General features: G+C 52.4%; 1 protein-coding gene across 4 annotated transcripts in view; it reads right to left on the reverse strand.

Moving 5' to 3' along the window:
* ABR (ABR activator of RhoGEF and GTPase) overlaps positions 1 to 18642 on the reverse strand; it is a 168719-nt gene that overhangs the window by 45078 nt on the left and 104999 nt on the right. For 3 of the 4 annotated variants that reach the window (XM_036906235.2, XM_036906236.2, XM_036906237.2), the window contains 6 exons: positions 15848 to 16033; positions 10976 to 11083; positions 8111 to 8171; positions 3329 to 3381; positions 2634 to 2774; positions 770 to 891 (listed from right to left, as the gene is read on the reverse strand). In XM_036906235.2, coding sequence (XP_036762130.1) covers positions 770 to 891; positions 2634 to 2774; positions 3329 to 3381; positions 8111 to 8171; positions 10976 to 11083; positions 15848 to 16033 — 671 coding nt within the window. Of the gene's footprint in view, positions 1 to 769; positions 892 to 2633; positions 2775 to 3328; positions 3382 to 7674; positions 7819 to 8110; positions 8172 to 10975; positions 11084 to 15847; positions 16034 to 18642 lie in introns of those variants that run through there. The other variant, XM_036906238.2, reaches the window with a different exon arrangement.

Here is an 18642-nt window from a genome sequence, read left to right on the forward strand (position 1 = left end):
GAATGACCTTTACTGCCCATGGCACAGAGTGGACCTGTAACACTGGAAGTGGAAAGAAGCTTTCATGTGAGATTAAGGTTCAAATCCCATCTCTTCCACTTTCAGTTGTATGACCTTGGGCAACTTATTTAACTTTTCTAAGTTTTTTCTCTCATCTGTGACATGGGGATAGTAATACCTACTTTGTTGGGAAGATGAGAAATAATATATGCAAAGCATTTGTCATGACACCTGGCATAGCATCAGCACTCAATAAATGATAGCAGATTTAATGAATACTCACTGAATTGCAGATAGCAAAAATTTAGAGATGTCTAATAAAAGGAGAATGCTTAAGTAAATTATGGCATATCCACTTGTAACATCATGCAGGAAAAGTAAAATGATGATTATGAAGATTAAGCAGCAACAGGGAAAATGCTTATGACGTGAAAAGGAGAAAGCAAAGCCCAGAATTAGGCATTCACTCTGATTACAAGTGCATGAAAAAACATAAGAACGTTTTTTTCAGTTTTTTTAAATGGAAGGAAATATAGCAGCAGGAGACAAATGCATATGTGATGGGTTTTTTCCCTGTAATTTGCTTACATTATCTTTATAATTAAAAACATGATTTATTCTTAGCAAAAGGCTATGTGCAAAACAAAATTAATTAATGCATTTTTATAAGGGGAAAAAAATGCAGACTGCCCCCAGGTTGCTGGGCAGCTCCACAGGAAGCAGGACCTAGTACCCTCTCACCTTACACTCTAGGCTCACCCGTACTCACCCTGCAGATGTCTTCTTTAGCTTGGCGCACAGTAGGACATCTGTAAAGAGGAAGACGTGCCGCAGCTTCCGGGAGCCCTCCGACACTTCCACCAAGAAGCCATCCTTCACCAGCTGCCGCGTCTGAGAGAGATGGCACACCCACCCACACCAGCTCAGGGGAAGTCTGCCCAGTGCCCAGCCTGTCCTGGGGGCACCTTCCTGGTAGGGGGTGCTGCCGGGAGGGGCTGTACTGCCTGGTGGTTAGGCTGGCTTTGGGATCACACAGACACGGGCTTGCATGAGGACTCTGCCACTTTCTGGCTATGATCTTGGGCAAGTTCTCTGACCTCTATGAGTCTCAGTCTCATCATCTGTAAAATGGGGATAATGTCATCTGCTCCATAAGGTAGGATTTATGAAGCATAGTGCATGGCCCATAATATGTGATCAACAAATGGTAGCTTCACACCTTCCTGCAGCACTCAACAGCTCCCACCTGGAGAGACCTTAGTCCCAGACCACTTGATTCTTCCACTCTGGGCATGAACCCTCCCCTCCCCACCCAGCCCCAGAAACCTCCAACCCCGCCTAAGAAGCTGCTCTAATTTCAGTTCACCTCAATTACAGACTCACTCAGGCCTGTTAATGCTACCTCTGAGGGGATTCTTCAACCACCCTGCAGGTAGATGGGAGATCCTGGGCTATCCTCCAAGAGGCCATAGCAGTGTCCGGGTGAAGCTGCAGCCATCTCTAATGTGAGCTCTGGATGGTCAAGAGCATTTTGCTCCCTGCCAGCCTGAGGGCCTCTGGGGCTGTCAGAGTCTTCCAGTGTTCTGTGTGTATGTTATATACCATGTGACCTATATATGCTGCAAATGTAGGTGAACAGGTTGAAAGTTTACAATTAAAATGATCTGAAACTGACAGTGCTCTAAGCCCTGTGGCGATCTTCCAGATATCCCTGAGTCAAACAAACTAGTGATATTTCAGGGTTTGCAAATCAGGGTTGGGAGCTGCGTACAGGGACAGCTGTCTATGCCCCATCAGTCACTCTCCAGACCCTGTCCCTCATTACTTCCCTCCCCAGGAGACACTGAAAGCTCATAAATGGAATGAATGAGCATAAACCCAGCCAGCCTTCACTCCTAAATGCCACTTAATTACCTCTCCTGGACAGGAAGCACTGTATGTGGGTCAGAGTGCTGACCCATGTGGGTAACTGTTCCTCTGATTCTTCACTGGGGCACCCCCACCCTTCCACCAAGAAGGGCCCCCAAGGAACTGGTGCTGCTGTACCACATCTAGGTGCCCACCTGGGACAGTCCAGCAACCTGGCAGCCTCAGCCACCTCTCGTACCTGGCTCAGTCCTTAGCTCCTGCCCATCTACTCATGCAGGATGATCAGAGGCAGCTCAGAGCTCCCACTCCTTCAGACTCCAAGGAGCTCCCTCAGACTGAACCATTATATTCCAGGGACCCTGAGGACATCATACTGCCCAGAGGTGGGTGTTTGCATTCAATTATGAGATAGCCAGAGCCCCAGCTTTGCAGTGTAGAGGCTTACAGACAGATAAACTGAGCTAAAGAATCCAGTGCCAACACTTATGGCCAAGAGACCTTGTGCCAGACCTGCAGAGACTCTCCAAGCCTCAGCTTCCTCTTTTGCCTTGAGAATTATTATGAAGATGAATGAGACGCTGAACTTAAAGCTCTCAGTCTAGGGCCTGAAGACCTCTCCTTGCCTGGGCATGGGGTATCAGGGCTGGAGATGCCCAGAGGACAAGGCTGCAGTGCCCAAGGGTGCAGAAGAGCATGGATGGGTGATCTGGTCCATTGCACCTTCCTCAGCCTGGGTGCTAGGCTGTGTGGGGTCCTAAGCTCACCTCCCCCTTGGGGGTTGTGACTGCAGTCCGGCGGGGGTCAATGTCCTCATTGATGCTGGACAGGAAGTTCTGGGAGATGCGAAGGGCATCCTGTAGCAGTGGGTAGTCTGGGTGGTCCACGGGTGTGTGCTTCAGCAGGTCCTGGGATGGGATGGGGTGGTGAGTCAGGGGAGCGGTTCTGGGGCTCAACGGGAAGAGAGTGGGGAGTAATCAACCCTCACAAAAGGGATTCTGAGGGGGGCACTCAGGGATCCATATGGTCAAGTGGCTCATGCCTGCAAAATCTTAATGAAACTTAGGGTCAGAGCAGCCAGGGTGAGGACTTGCTCCTGCTGTAGTTGTTGCTCCTCCTCCCGCAGGACGAGCCAGGTGGAGTCTCATCTCACTAAGCAGCTGGGAGAGACCCCCACCCCACCCCACTGCTGCTCTAAAGACCCTGGAGATCATTAGGCAGGGATGGGGAGGCAGGAAGTACCTGGCTCCTAGGGATCATTCGGCCAAATGTCAAGCTTAGTAGCCAAGCTATTTGTAGGTTTTGCTCCCATTGGCATGGTTATCGCAGGCCAGGCAGGTGCAGTCAGGCCCAGGGACCCTCTGCCCAGCTCCCTAGATGGGTTTTCTCATTGACTCCAGTGCCTGCCACCCTGCACTCAGTCTCACACTGGACTCCTGACACACAGGGGGCTGACACTCACGTGTAGGACCAAGGTGCTCCTGGTGACTCGGTCAATGGGCTTGTACAGCAGAGCTGTGGGGCAGGGCAGGGAGAAGATGGAACAGGTGACATATGGGGAGCAACTTAGGACCTTAGAGACCAGCCTTATCCCTTGATCAGTCTTGCTTCCCTGCACAGACACACACATGCAAGAAGCCAAAGCAGGTTCCCCAGAAACCCACACTTCCCTCCTCACCCCAAGGCAGGCCAGACAACCCCAACAGGGGGACACAGCCTGGGCAGCCCTGCCTGCTTGCTCATCTCCTACCAGATGTGAGCTCTTCAAAGGCATCCCCCAGGCCTGCCCTGGCCTGACCAGGCTCGGAATAGATGCAGATGTTCCTCTGTACCCTCACCCTGAATCACACAGTGAGGCCTCATCCTACCCTCTGGATCACAACTGGGACCCCAGAATGTAGGAAGGAGACACACTGGTTTTCCAGGGAGGGTGTCCCAGCCCAACCCCCTGTGCCTGATCATTCTCATGCTCCTCTGGTCCAAGGCCTGGCATTGCCAGTTGGGAATGGCAGGCTTTGTTTTGACCCACAAGGTCAGCCTCATCTCCATTAGAAGACCCCTCTCCATGCCCTCAAACCCTCAGACAAAACAGGACAGGCTGAAGGCCAGGGAGGCAGGCCAGCTCTTCACAGAAAAGCTCTGCTTGCAAGCAAGTGGCAGCTGAGGGAGCAAAGATTCCCTAAAGGAACTCAGGTGGGACCTCTGAGAGCTCTAAAGAGGCTGAGAAAATGCAAGGTCAGCAAGTCCCCCATTGGCCACACCTCTCAGCAACCAGGACACCAAATGAGGATTGCTGGGATTCAGCAGGGACAGGTGGGCGTTGGCAGCTGGCTGACCAACACTTCCAAACAAAGCTTCCTGTAAGCAGCTGTGCCCTGCCCCTCCCAGCTTCAGTTCAGCCTGTCCTGTACCTGGATGCCTCTGTCCATGCGGTCATGACCTCTGTCCTCCTGCCAAAGAAGCAGTTAAGAGGCAGGATGCTTGACTAGGGAGGAGGACCCTAGATTGGGTGTCCCATAGACCAAGTTGTGACAGGTCCCACAGCTGACATTCATGACCAAGCCAGTTTCCAAACCAAAGAGTCCTCCAATGCCCTAGCTATAAACACCCCATGCACTGCTAAGCAGACACATCAGGGAACAATCTGCTGGCTGTGGAGAAGATGCCTTCTCAGTGGTGTGCCACCAGCCTCATCTGCGGTCTTTGCTTGATTGCCTGTTCACATCACTGGGGGAGTTCTTAAAAGATACAGCCACCTGGCTCCTCTCCCCATCCTATCAGCTAAATCCCAATCTCTGAGGGTAGATCCCAGGTATCAACATTTTTAAAAAGCTCCTTTGCTAACCCTGATATATAGTAATGGTTGAAAACTACTGTTTTATGCAAGCATACTTCCCATGTCTTATTTGTGGCCCTTTCTTAATGTAGCAATTTCTAGAGACCCTCCCCATGGGCTGTGGGAGCTCGAATGGACAAGGTCAGGCTTGCGGTATCCTGAAACAGTGAGGGTAGAGCCCAGTTCCCAGCCCAAGCGAGACAGTTCTGAGGCTGTTTAGGGTGCCCACCTGTGGCTTAGCTCATCTTCAACAGGAAAATCATACCCCAGCAACCTCAGAGACCCAATACAAAGTGCCAGTTCAGCAGACATCTGCCAGGGTGGGCCACTGAGTTCCAGTTCCAGCTTGGGGAAAGCTGATACTGCCACGTCAGCTCCCTCTGTCCCTTTCTCGGGTCCCAGGAAGAAGGGGTTTCTGACTGAACTCAGAGGTCTGTCCAGATAGGGGATTGGGTTTCAGCGTGGTTATTAATACGCCTGGATTGGGGCCGAGGAGTGAGTGCCCAGGTGGGGAGAGGGAAGCGTGGGGAGAGGGCCTGGGGCTGCAGGGAGACAGGGAGGGAACCAGGGGAGGAGTGACCTAGCCATTCATGCTCCCCCAAGGGCCCCTGCCACGGGCTTCCCCTTCCCCTTTCAGCTGTTCCTGCCCCTTCTGTTCCACAGCTCTGGCAGGCCAGCCTGCATCCTGCCCTGCTTCCCCCAGTCCCACCACTCCTTACCACACTGTTCGTCTGCCTAGGATAGACACCATTCACCAAGTTGCAACCCTTATCTCTCCCCTTCCTCCAGGAAGCCTTCCCTGACCAGAACTTTTACAGACAACATTCACAGTGCCTAAAAGTCAGACCACTGACATGAGCAAGTTGGCCTCCTTCTAGTTTGCTGGGTATTTACTCTGTGTCTAATGGCACTGTTTCACATGCATTATTTCCTTAGATTAAAAAGGGAAGCAGTTATCATTAGCCCCATTTTACTGATGAGGAAACTTTCCTAAGACACAGAGAAGTTAAGTAACTTGCTCACAATCACAAAGCTGTACATGGTAGCTGGGTTTGGAGTTCAGGTCCACCTATGTTCCTAACTCTGATCCATCCTCTTCCTTAGAGGAGGGCAGCACCTGCACAGCTCAGTGATCCTCAGAGGATTCTTGAAAAGATTCACCAAGAAGAGTGGGTGAGCAGGCCCTTTTTGTTGCCAAGGTGAGTCCCCTCCTTGGGCGCCTGGGTCACACAGAACTTTCCTTTGCATCTGACACAGAGTCCTGCAGAGTGGGCACTCAGCAAGGAACCAGTAAGGCAGAGTGCACCCTGAGTGCACATCCCCCTGGGGCCCCCAGAACCAAGCATCCCTTGCAGGGGCTGAGAGGATTCTAGACGGTGTGGTCGGCAAGCGCTGGTTCACTCCTTACTGCCCGCTTTGAAGCTGACTTCAAAGGCAGCATCACAGGGGCCCAAAGGAACCCTGACCTCCAGGTCCCAGGCCAGTTTCACTAAGACTAAGCTTCCTTTTGGGGAGGTAAGAGGAAACAAAGGGCTGGCCCTGTTTCCTCTTCGGGGAGGCAGGGCTGAGACTTGACCAACTCCTAGATTGGACCAAAAGGAGCATTTGTCCTCTGATCTTTGAATGAGCCAACTTCAGTCCAGCTCTCCTCTTGTCCCCAGCCTGTCAGAAGCTGAGCCGAGGGGCTGGGGCACAAGGCAGCTTCTGCCCAGTGCCTAGAATTCCCACAGCTGTCCTGCTGGGACAGCCTCCGGAGTTAACCTCCGTCATGAGCAGTCTTCGAGACAGGACGATCTGAGATGGTAGGACGGCAACCCTTTTGACACAGTGGGCTCCGGGAAAGAACCCGGGGAACCTCACCATCCCTCCTCCAGCTAACCGCCAACCCCCTCCATTCAGCCTTCAACAAGGAGCTCTGGGTTACCACGGAGATGTGAGAGCACAGTGACTGAGAAGGGTGCAGAGACAAAACACCTGGTGGGAGGGGAGAAGGTCCTAAAACCAGCCACCTGCCACCCCAACACACAGGCCCAGAGCAGCGGGCCTGGACCCCACACCCTGCCAAAGGCAGCTGGGGTCATCCCTCAGGCACCTCTTGCCTCAGAGAGCGGAGCCCACCAGCTTCCAGACTCCTCCAGGTCTAGGCTTACATCGGCCTCCTCTGAGCAAGAGCCTGGCTCACCACGTATCTCATCCCAGGACCCCCTCACTGAGGGAGCTGCAAAGAGGATGCTGGGGGTCCCAGCCGTTGTATGGTGGGTGGGTGACCTTCACAAGCAGCAGCCTGCCACACCCCCTTCTCCCACCAGCATTCACTACCAACCTTCTGTGCTAAGTGCCCAGACCTCAGCTCCAGGGTCTGATGGCTAGAAACAAAACCCCTCGGAGAACCCATTTCCTTCCTGCTCTCCCAACCACGTCCTTGCCCACCCACCACTGCTGTGAGAGGAGAGAGTGTCGAGAAGGCAGCACGTGCACTCCAAGCACACAATACCCTGGCTGCTCAACCTCCCCTCCTCCAGAGACAAAGAAACTCCCAACTTCTCCCTCCAGCTGGGGCTGGCATCCTCCGCGTCCAAGACACCATCTGTCCCTCTCTGACTGACCCCTGCTGACCCCTCTCCGGCCCCAGGTTGCCATGCCTGCATACAGCCGTCACTTTCTCTCCGTAACAGCCTCTCCAGGAAGTTGCTCACAGCCTCTCAAGCTAAGCCATCAATGCCCCACAGGTCCTTGGGAGCACCTGGACTAGCCCAGTCCTTCCATTTCCAAGCTACCCTGCCCTGAGCGGGCCCCCAGACTTCAACTCCGGGCTACAAGCTGGCGGAACCGGGATAAACGCAGATGCAGCCACTTCCGCCCCCTCCCTTCCCTACTGCCTCCCAAACCTTGCCGGCCACAGGTAAGCCCACACCGGTCAGCGCCTGGAGGTGGGAGATACACCACCTCCCATGCCAGGGGGCCTGGGTTACCATAGGTGCAGTTACAGCAGAAGCGAATGATGAGGAGGATTTCCATGGCAGCCTCTGTCCCCACGGCAGGAGCATGCGGCCATCGCTCCCCGGCTCCCATCGGCAGCCCGGCCACTCAGCCACCTTGCCGGCTGCTGCTGCACAGCCTCCAGAATCAAGCAGCCGCTTCTGAGTGCTTCTCTAGCTAGGGGGAGGGGAGGGCGGGGCGGGGCGGGGAGGCGGAGGGCGGGGGGAGGGGAGCATGCCGCCTGCTGGCATCCTGAGGAGGAGCACGTTTGTAGCTGGCCAGCTGCCTGGGGACAGAGGCTGGATTCCTCGCGTGCGCGCGCACACACACTCACACACGAACGTGCACACGCTCACACAAGCAGGGCTCTGGAGTCCACAAAGTCAGACAAAGGAAGGTGACTGTTATCCAGCCCATTCCCCAGAGTACCTTCCATAGTGACAGACGTGTGGCTGTCCTTGGAGTCCTTTGGACCTTTCACTTTGAGTTCCTGCCAAATAGAGGAGAGGAATCACTCCCTGGCTTCTCTCCTGAGACTCCCCCACCCCCACCCACCTACCCACCCCCGGTGAGCATGGCAGGAAGAGGGGCCTGGAAACCCAGGGTTGCAAATGTGAGAAGCCAGTGGTAAGGGCCTCCTCTGCCTCACAGCCCAAAGCCTCCCGGTGCCACACCCATCATCTCCCGGAGCCCGGGGAGTCCAGCGGCTGGGCTGGGCCGGGCAGGCATGGAGGGGCTCCGGGCAGAGAGAGGGCTCCTCAGGCCCGCTCCCTAGAGCCCTCTCCATCCACTCAACTCTGAGGGCCTTCCAGAGGATGAGTGATGGCAAGAGCAGGGTGCCGCCTCCCAACCCAGGGTTCCTCCCAGCAGCAGCCCCTACTTAGGGGCCTGTATACATCAGCCCAGGGCACTCGGTCTGGGTGGACAAACACCAGGTGCACCAGCTGATCCTTCGAGTATGAGCAGCTCTTAAGACATGGAGGCAGGGGGCCCACGCACCTGCACAGGTGGAAGCAGGGAGGTGGTGCACCTGGCGCAGAGAGGCTGAGCTCCACAGGGCAGTCCAAGCTATATCCTGCCTGTACCCCAGAACTGGGAGGGAGTCACCCTGCCCCACCTGACACTCCCCACCCACTGGTGCCTGTGCTAGACATTCGGGAGGAAACTGCAAGGAAGAGGCAACACCCCTCCTGGATCCCATGCAAAGTGACCTGCTCCTGGAAACAGACACCAGGAATGACTTATCTGAAAAAACCTTTATCTGCCTTTAGAGAGAGGTTCTAGCCCCAGTCTGCCAAGGGACCAGTGTTAGCTTGGAACTGGAGCTGGGCTGCAATCCCCACTAGGGGGCCTCCAAGGGAGGTGTTAGTGGGAAGGCGGGGCAAGGGGAGGCCAAGGTCAGGTACCCTGGTGATGTAGCCTTTCTGGCCAGGGAGGAAGGAAAATGTCCAGGCAGCAGAAGCTCCACATCTCCTACTCCTGCCTCAAGCTGTTTCTAGACAGAGAAAACCGCCAGGGACTGAGCCTGTGGGGCTTGGGGGAGGGGTTGGGCAAAGGGGGTTACTCAGCTCAAGGCTGTGTCTCTGGCTGGTATCTGGAGTCCCAGCTTTGGGGAATTTTTATCCATGCCCCACTCCAGTGCAGCCTAGAGGTATGAAATTGCTCCTGCTGCAGAGAAGGGCCTAATTGCAGTAATTAAGTGGCAGCGCCAGTAGGAAGCTACAGCGTCAGCATGTGAGTCAGGGTGAGAAGCCACCTGGCAGCAGGCCATGGGCCTGACTTTGCCCTTGGGACTGGCATGTTTTGAGAGGGGCTTGGGAATAAGCACTGGGGTTTCTGTCAAGCATAGAGAACATGCAGTCAGCCCAGCCTCAGAGTGGACCCCCAATCCCCTGGACCATACATGAACCCCAGGCAGCTTTGGCAGGACTGCTCTGAACACAGATGAGGGGAGTTGCTGTTTCCAGGGAGAGCTGGGAGCCTTGAGGGAAGCACCATCTCTCTACCCTGTGACTCCACGTGGAGGAACTTCCCCACCCCAACCTCCATCCTCCCAGATGGAGGGGACTCACCTGGCCCCTAGGTTTGGGAGAAGAAAGTAGTTCAGCCCTTCCCTTTCTGCCCCATCAGTATATGTGTTTAATTGTGGAGGGGAAGTGTGTTAGCAAGACCAGTGTGGTTACAGATCCAAGTCCACATTTTTTCAAATCTGCTTTTACTAGTAATTAAGCTGACATTTTCATCTCTGTTTGCCCAAATCTTGTGCTGCCTCTCGGCTGATTCCAAACTTGAATACAACCCATAACTCCGGTAGTTTCATGAAAACTACCTTGTATTTTACCAACTTTTCTAGCATAGGAGCTGAGAAGGAAAACAAAGGTTCCAGAGGGGCCTATGAGGTAGGACTTCGGAAACAGAAGGCACTCCCGCTCCTGGACCCAGAGGTTCTTTTGCCCTGAGCTTGGAGCTGGTGCTGTGACTGTAAGGCCAGCAGCCTGGGGGTATCACTGGAATCTTTTTGGCTAAAGGGGTGAGCTTTGCTGTGCTCCTGAAGAGGGTGCCCACCTTGTCACTTTCTGGATGAAAGTGGCAATGGCAGACAATGCCACATCTTTGCCCTGCAGAGGAGCATGGAGGGAAGGCTTAGCCTGCAGCAGCAGAGAAAGGCATATTTCCACCTGAGGGCCCTGGGCTTCTTTCCACATAAGCGGCCCTTGTCTTCTATTTGCTTGGGAGACTGCAAGGATCTTAAAAGACCAGACTTCCTCAAATTTTCCTGACCATAAAAGTCACCTGAAAAGCTTGTTAACAGTACAGACTCCTGGGCTCCACCCCAACCCTTCTGAACAGAAGCTCCAGGGAAGGTGCCTGAAGATCTGCATTTGAAACAGTGCCCTGGTGCTGGTTACCAAGCAGGTTTGGGATGAACTGGACAGATCCTGATACCTCATTCTACAGAAGAAGAAATAAGGACAAGAGAAGGGAAGTGACTTCCTCAAGGTCATTATCACCATAGTGTGTGAGAGAATACTGCCCTTTTTCTTTTCTTTTCTGCCTCCCCTGTTCTAAATAGAATAACCAAAAACAGAATGACAAAATCAAAACAAATTGATATTCTTATTTAAAAAGGAAAAAGTCAAGTGCAAGAGAGCAAATGTCAGGCTGTGTATTACCCATCAGGGGAACCATTTCCCTAACTGGCAAGCAGGTGAGGAGAGGCCCAAAGGCGGGAAGGCTCTGAGCAACCCCACAATGCCCCGAGTCACAGGGGTGGCTGTGCAGGAAGTTGCTCACCTCAGAGATCTTCTGGAATTGATTGTTGGACTGACTGCACTTCTCAGCTGTCTCCAGAGCGACTTTATAGTTATCCACAAACGCTTTGTACACGCCAAGCTGGCTGGCCTGCAGAGAGAAGAGAGTGGAGAGAGGGAGTGGGAAGGGGAGAGAGAATTAATGAATGGATGAAAGCTTGACCAGAGCGCCTGGAGCTCCCTTGGCTTTCATAACCTCTAACTCAGCTCCAAAGGGACAGCTAGGAACAGAGGAGAAAGGCAGGATGAACACACTACAGTATCCCTTTGAACTTGACAGTTTCCATGGAAACTGGCTCAGCCAATAAGGTTAACAAGGGGCACTGAGGGTTGGGGGGAACAGGGCAGGGCCTTTGCTGGCACACTAGAAATTCAACTCATGGCAGAATTTGGCTTTATTTAGCATCAAGTTCTCGCAGGGTTTGAAGCCCCTTAATGCCTCACCCCTTCCACATGCTGCAATTAGCTGGAGCAGGAGACAGGGAGAGCAGGGTGGGCACGTGTGGCCTGCTCAGCACCCCTCCATGCTGTGAGGGATAGCACTTAAAGGTGCAGTCCCAACTTCCCTTGGCCTCTACGTCCCTGTCCCCACCTCCTCAGCCTACAAAGAGCCAAAGTCCCCACCTCAAGGCACATATGCATGTCACTTTGAACCTCACAAAGCTTTCCAGACTTAAGACCACCTAGAGCCTCACTTCCTCTGGGAGGCAGAACAGATGCCATCATCTCTTTCTGCAAAAGGGTAACCAAAGTTCATTAATTTGGTTCTTCAAATATTTATAGAAAGCTTTCTCTGTGCTGTGCATATGCATTTCCTCTTAAGGGAGCAAAGGATAGAAATTCAGATTAAAATGAAGTGAGACTATTTCATACCCATAAATCTGGCCAAAATTTCCAAATCTAATGACTTGTAGGTAGGAATGTAGGGGAAATAAGAAACTTCTACAGACTGCTTATGGGAGTGTAAATTAGTACAATTATTTGGACAATAATTTGTCAATAAAGCTGAAAATATGCACAGCTCAGCCTGCTACTTAGTTAATCCACTTCTACATACAAATCCCAGAAGTCTAATGTCCAATACAGGAGCCACTTGTTACATACATGCAGCTACTGAGCACCTAAAATGTGGCTCGTCCAAACCGAGATGTTCAGAAGGTATAAAATACACGCTGGATTTCAAAGGAGTATGTAAAAGAGGATGGAAATTATCTTGTTAGTTTTTAAATACTGATTATGTGATAATGATTACAATGATATCATTTTGGACATAATGGGCTAATAATAGTCTTAAAATTAATTTCTCCTGTTTATTTTTACCCTTAAATTGTAGCTACTAGAAAATTTAAAATTACATACATGGCTCACATGATCTTTTCTACTGGAAGCGCTGCTCTAGAGAAACTTGTCTATGTGTGTGCCCAAGGAAATGTGGGCAAGGCTATTCACTGCCTCACTCTTCCTCTGGTGGGAAGATTGGGAGCAAACGCTCACAAATAGGGGAACACAAACACACACGGTGCTGTTAAAATGAACGAACTAGACCTACATGCAGTAACACTTGACAAGGTTCAAAATGAATACTGATTGAACAAAATACATAAATATGGTTTATATATACACTTGTACACATTTAAGAAGCACGTGCAATGTCATAATAAGATATATGTATGTGCTAAAAACACAAAAGGCAGCCTAGAAGTCTACACATTCAATTCATGCCCATAGCTGCTTCTAGGTTGCATGGAAGAGACTGAGGAAAGGGGGAGGGACAGATTTCATCCTCATCTGTAATGCTCTGTTTTCTTGATTAAAAAGTCTTCCTGTATATCTTCAGAGCTTAATATCTATTCATTGTGGGAGGTGAGCACACAGGTGTTTCTTACATTATTCTGTAGATTTTTTGGTTTAAGTTTTTTTCCAGTGAAGTGGCACAGATTCAGCTGCTCAGGGCTTCCCTCAAGGCTCCCACCAAGGGGCCGGGGAGAGTGGGCTCCCCAGCTCAGACCACTCTGCTTTCTGCAGAATCCTTGTGCTCCTCAAGGACCCAAAGAGGTGGGAGGTGTGGTAGGGGGCCTAGAGCTGCTCAGGGAAGAGACAGAGCCTGAAGAAACCAGTAGGTGGGGCCCAGGAAAGCCATCGTCACAGCACACCCTTGTCTATAGGGCCCAAGGCCTAGCCTGCCAGGCCCATTAACTGGGAAGCAGGGGCTTCTTGGAAACAGCTGCTGGGCACTAGGACGATCTCATAAAACAAACAGCAAAGATGCTAATTCCCTTCTCCAGGTGATGGAGACCAGCTGGAAATAAACTGCCTCCAGATGCCTGGCCTGCCCTGGCACCACCCAGGCCCTCCCAAGCCTGCTGTCCCAGGGGCTTCAGACATCAGTTCGTGATGCTGAGGGAGGAGAAGTGGGTAAAACTGATGACCAGGCCCGTGGAAATGAGACCAGATCGGGGGACCCTGGTGATAGCAGGGTCCAAGCAACAAAGATGAACTGGGACAGCCTTTCCACTGTGCTCTGGGCTACTCCCCTTCCTGCCCCCAGGTGTGCTCCCCTCTGGCCTCCCGAGGGCTAAGAAGAGGCCATCCCCCAAGGAAATCGGCTCAGGCTCCTGGGACCAGGCCTCGAGTGAAGCCTGGGTACTCACCATCCCTGAACTGGGGCTGGCACTCAGGGACTGCCAGAACCAGGAGTGTGGAACTCCCTTCCAACACCACCTTCTGGGGTGTGTCTTCCTAATAATATTAGTAATAGTACTACTAATAAAATAATAATTATGATAATAGTAATGATAATGGCTAATTATTGAGTATTTACTAATGTGCTATGATCTAGGCCCTGTTCCAAGCACTTTTCAGGTATTAACTCACTTAGTCCTCACAACAATCCAGTGAGGTAAATACTATCATCATCCTCGTTCTTAGAGAAGAAGCTGAGTCACAGAGAGGTTGGGTAAGTTGCCCAAAGTCACAGTTTTTATCTGGCAGAGCTGGGATTTAACCCTGGCTGTGACCTGGCTCTAGAACCTGTGTTCGTCCCTGTAACACTGCTGGTCTCTCAGGCCCCTGACCTCAGGCCTTGTGATGTCTCCCTCATTGCCCTTCTAAGTTTCTCTAGTCCCAGTGGTCAAGGTCATGGTGCATTCATTAATTCATTCATTCACACATTGAGCACTGGGTTGGCTCTGGTCTAATGATGAAGAAAATACAGCCTGTCCCCCTGGAGGCTGTGGTTTGGGGGGACAAGCAGTAACAGGAGTCACCAATGGGGTAAGCACATGGGCTGCGCTGAGGGGCTGGGAAAGGCATCTCTGAGGAGGTCACTTCTAAGCTGGGAACTGACCAGAAGAAGCCAGACAAGATGGGGAAGGACATTTCAGGCATCTAAAGCCACAAGTACACAGAGGTCAGAAGTGCCTGCTATGTGAACTGAGAACAGAAAGTTCAGTGTAAGGGGGCATGGAGGGTGGGGAAGCAACAGCCAGAGGCCAGGGGTGGACAGAAGCCAGTGGGTGAAGGGTCTCATGAGCCATTTCTTGGAGCCTGGCCTTTATCCAGTGGGCAAGGGGGAGCCACTGAAGGAAGTGAAGCAGGGGAGAAGTAAGGTCTGGTCAGTTTAGGTAACTCCCTCTTGCTGCTAGGCAGGGGTGGTGGGCAGATGGGGAGACGGACCTGGAGGCAGAAGCCACTCATGAGGAGGCTGCAGCAGTGGTCCCGGTGAGGGTGCCAGAGCAGGTGGAGAGAAGAGGTGGCTGTGAGCTTTAATGAAGTGAACTGGAGGGGATGTGAGGTTGGGGAAGGGGGTGGGGGAGAGGAGATTAAGGACGAGTTCGAGGATGAGACCAGTGGGTGGACGGGCGCTGGGCTGGTGGCAGTGCCCATGGAGACAGAGGTGGGAAGGAGAGCAAAGGATTCAGAGGCAATGAGTCCAGTTTTGAACATGCTGAGCTTGAGGCCCTAGGAGTATCCAAGCAAGAGTTTTCACCACTGTAAAGAAAAGGAGAGGTCCGTTCCTGCAGCCAGCCTCACCGCTGCGGAGGCAGGCAAGGAGAGGCACTGCCCCCTGCCCCACACCGTTCCTGTCCAGACAGCAATGGCCGCTGCTCGCCAGGCTGGCAGAAGTTATGGGTGGGGAGGGCCCAGGGGAGAACTGGAGGCTGGCGGGGCTGGGGGCATGAGTCTGACCCGGGGCCCCTCTAAGGGACACAGCCAGAGACACACAGAGCCAGGGAAGAGGGTGTCACAGAAGCCCTGGGAACTAGAAGACCTCTGTGGGCCTTTCCCAGCACTAAGTCTGCACATTAATTGTACCCCCTCACACGTTTCCCTCCCCTGCAATGGTTGGTAGGGGTTGGGCCCCTGGTGCTTTCTGCTCCAGGATCCTCAGGAGAGGATCTTAGCTGACAGATCTCCCATCTGACGCTTTCATTTTAGACGCAGCACTGAGATGTAGTGAGTGACTGAGGTATCTCAAGTGAGCAGTCCCTGCCCACCCACCGGGCCCACACCCTTCTGTCAGTGGTGGGACTGGGCACCTGAAGCTCAGCAGGTGAACGTTTGTTCCAGCCCAAGAGCCCTCTTGGTAAGAGAGAAGAGATGCCCCCAGAGCACCTACACACACAGCCTATCTCTAACACACCTAGAAGGACAGCAGGGCTTCACCAGGGGAGGCTGGGAGTCCGGGAGCCAGGCTCAGGTTGCCCATAACACAGAGGCACAGGCTTTCCTCCAGGACTCAGAAATGACCCAGGCCTTCAAGGAGGCCAGGAAGGCTGGGGCAGACTGATCCTCTCCCAATACCAGCAGCTCCATGGAGGCCCTGGATAAGGACCTCCATCAACAGAAGACTTACCAGCTTCTGGAAGAGGTGGCCCATAGTGACCTGGCTGTCCCATTGCTGCACCTTGGGGCAGAGGTTGTCGTAAAACTCCTTGTGGATCTCGTAGATGTCCTGGATCTTATAGAAGATGGTCTCGATTTGTTGGATGGTGAGCACAGGCTGGGAGGTTGTGGCTGTGGCCTTTAGGGGTTTCATGGGCTGGGAGAGAGAAGGAATAAAAGCAAGGTGAGAAGCAAACAGAACAGACCATCAGCAGGCCCACAGCCTGCCTGCTGCCTAGACAAGGCCACTGAGGGCAGGGCATCTGAAGTGCAGTTCATGTCAAGCAGCTGCTGTTACAGGCCCCAGGAAGCAATGTGCTGTTGCAAGGAGCATGAACCTGACAGCTAGTGCCCAGTCTGACAGCCCTGCCAGGCCTAAGGGGTGGTACCAGGACACACGTCCCCACCCCTCACCCTGAGCAGCCCCTGGCCCCAGTCTGTATTGGGTTTGCTCGTTGGTTTGACAGGATCTATGTCTTTCTTCCATGATGGCCTCATGCTCTGAGTCATGCTCCTTTGTCATAATTTGGTGGAAGGGAGGGTTGAATGGGGACTCAATTCCTTAGCTGTGTCCTTCCAAGAAACAGAATAGTATTCTAGGACTTGAGGGTAGAATTTCAAAGAGACCAACACCAATCTCAGCTGCACAGATATTTCAAGTTTCCATCACTTGGGACAGAGAGAGTGAGCAGGTGCCCCACATGCCACTGTCCTACCTCCTACACCTGCAGCAGACACCGCTAAGTAACCAACACGATCCTTCTCACTAAGCCTGACTGTAGTCTCAGACTCTCTAAATGCTGAAGCTGACATGCAAGATGAAACCTATCTGTCATCTCTGCTTGTCCACACCAAGAAGCTCCAAGGCCTGTGGAGAGGAGGGATGACAGACAGTAACTCAGAACCACTTCCCAACATGGGTTGGGAGCTGAAGCCATCACCCTCATGCCCAGCAGTCGGACTATGAGAAAATGGGGTGTGGGAGCAGTTTCTTCAGTGTGATTTTCTGTACTTTCCAAATCACCTACAATGGGTAAATATTAATTTTATAATAAGGAAAAAGCTATTAAAATTTGTAGTTGAAACAAAAAAAACCTGATTCTGAAAGATAACGAGCCCTTCCTCGGTCGGCCTCCCCATCAGCCACAAAGCCCCCAGAGATGCCCAGACTGCACCCCAGAGGCCCTCCAGGAGACAGGCTCTGGAAACCTGCCACACAGAGAAGGCATGGGAGGGGAGGGCACATTCACCTGGAAGAGAGCAGCCTGAGTCAGACGTGGCTGATGTTCTTCATCTGGCTGAGGGGCTGTGTGGAAAGAGGCCTTTGACTCAGTCCGAGTCGCTCTGGGGACACAGGAGTAGCAGGAAGTTATGGGGACAGGTGTGGACTCCCCAGAGCTGTCTCCCATCAGCTCATAAGATTAGGTGGTGAGCTTTCCGACAAGAGAAGCATTCTAGCAAAGCATGGGTGACTCGCTGCTGGACTGGAGGGAACACCTACACTGAGGGAGGCCGAAGCGGTCACCGGCTCAGGCTGAGAGAGGCCCACCAGCCGGAGCCAGACTCCCAGGCAGACTTCCCTCTCTCCCCCCACCTGCCTTGCCTGAGGGTGACAAAGTCTCGATTTGCCCACAAGAGGAAGTCCCTTCTACTCAAATACACAGACAACACTCTGACTTCTGGCTCCCTCATCCTCCCAGCTTAAAAAAACCAAGATGGTGAAAATGGCTGGGAGAAGCAGAGGCCCCCTCTGACCCGGTCAGTGCCGGAACCAGCGAAGCCTTATGCACAGGCTCTGCTAGAGAAGGAGAAGAGGGCTTAACCTGGTGCAAGCCAGGCTGGGGGCTGGAGCCCGACTCTGCCTCTTGATAGCTACGAGCAAGTCACTTAGCATCTGTGGTACTCAGCAGCTTTATATTTGTTAAACTGGGATAATGTCACCTTCTCAAGAACACTGGTGGGAAGATCAAAAGCCATAATTTATATAAAATAACGAGTATGTGCCTGGCACATAGAAAGCAATCAGTACATGTCAGCTGCTACTATTATTATTATTCATTCCACAAATAAGGTACCAAATGCCTAACGTGAGGTCAGGTGGGTACTCAGTGATTCCTAATGCACACCCAATCCTTGCCTCATGGAGCCTCCATTTACAAGGGCAGACAGACAAGATACAAGGTAACAGTCAGACACATAACTGCATGTAAGTGTGTAAGTCGGGGGAGAGGAAATCCTGGGGCAAAATACCTCTAAAACCAAAATCAGTCAAAGGGAGAAATAAAGTTTAATGCCCGTTTATTGCTTACACTGCAGTCCTGGGCCGTCTCTCTCTCTCCTACTCCGGCAGAAGCAAGGGTCTCTCCCTAACCTCAGGTTCAGATAAGCCCTCAGTTGGCCAGGTAATTACCCACTGATATGGAGATGAACTTCTCCCGACCCCTGAGTAACCCCTGCTGATATGCAAATGCACTAAAGTCAGGCGAGATATTCTGGAAATATTACAATTTTACCCATAAAGTGTAATGAGGGAAATAAGAGGGGGGCGTCCTGACACAGGGTGGTAAAGGACCCAGCTTCTCCAAGAAGGAAACCTTTACACTGAAATGGAAGCATGGAGGCAAAGGGGACAGTGTCTCAGGCCACCTTGCTCTACGCCCAGTCCTGAGGTGGGAAGGGGCTTGGCGAGGGAAGGGAGCTGTGTGCAGTGGGCAAGGGGGAGGAGAGGGACCTAGAGCAGAGCTGGAGAGGCGGGCAGGGGCCAGA

This window comes from Manis pentadactyla, chromosome 4, assembly GCF_030020395.1.
Source record: "Manis pentadactyla isolate mManPen7 chromosome 4, mManPen7.hap1, whole genome shotgun sequence".
Classification (NCBI taxonomy): domain Eukaryota; kingdom Metazoa; phylum Chordata; class Mammalia; order Pholidota; family Manidae; genus Manis; species Manis pentadactyla.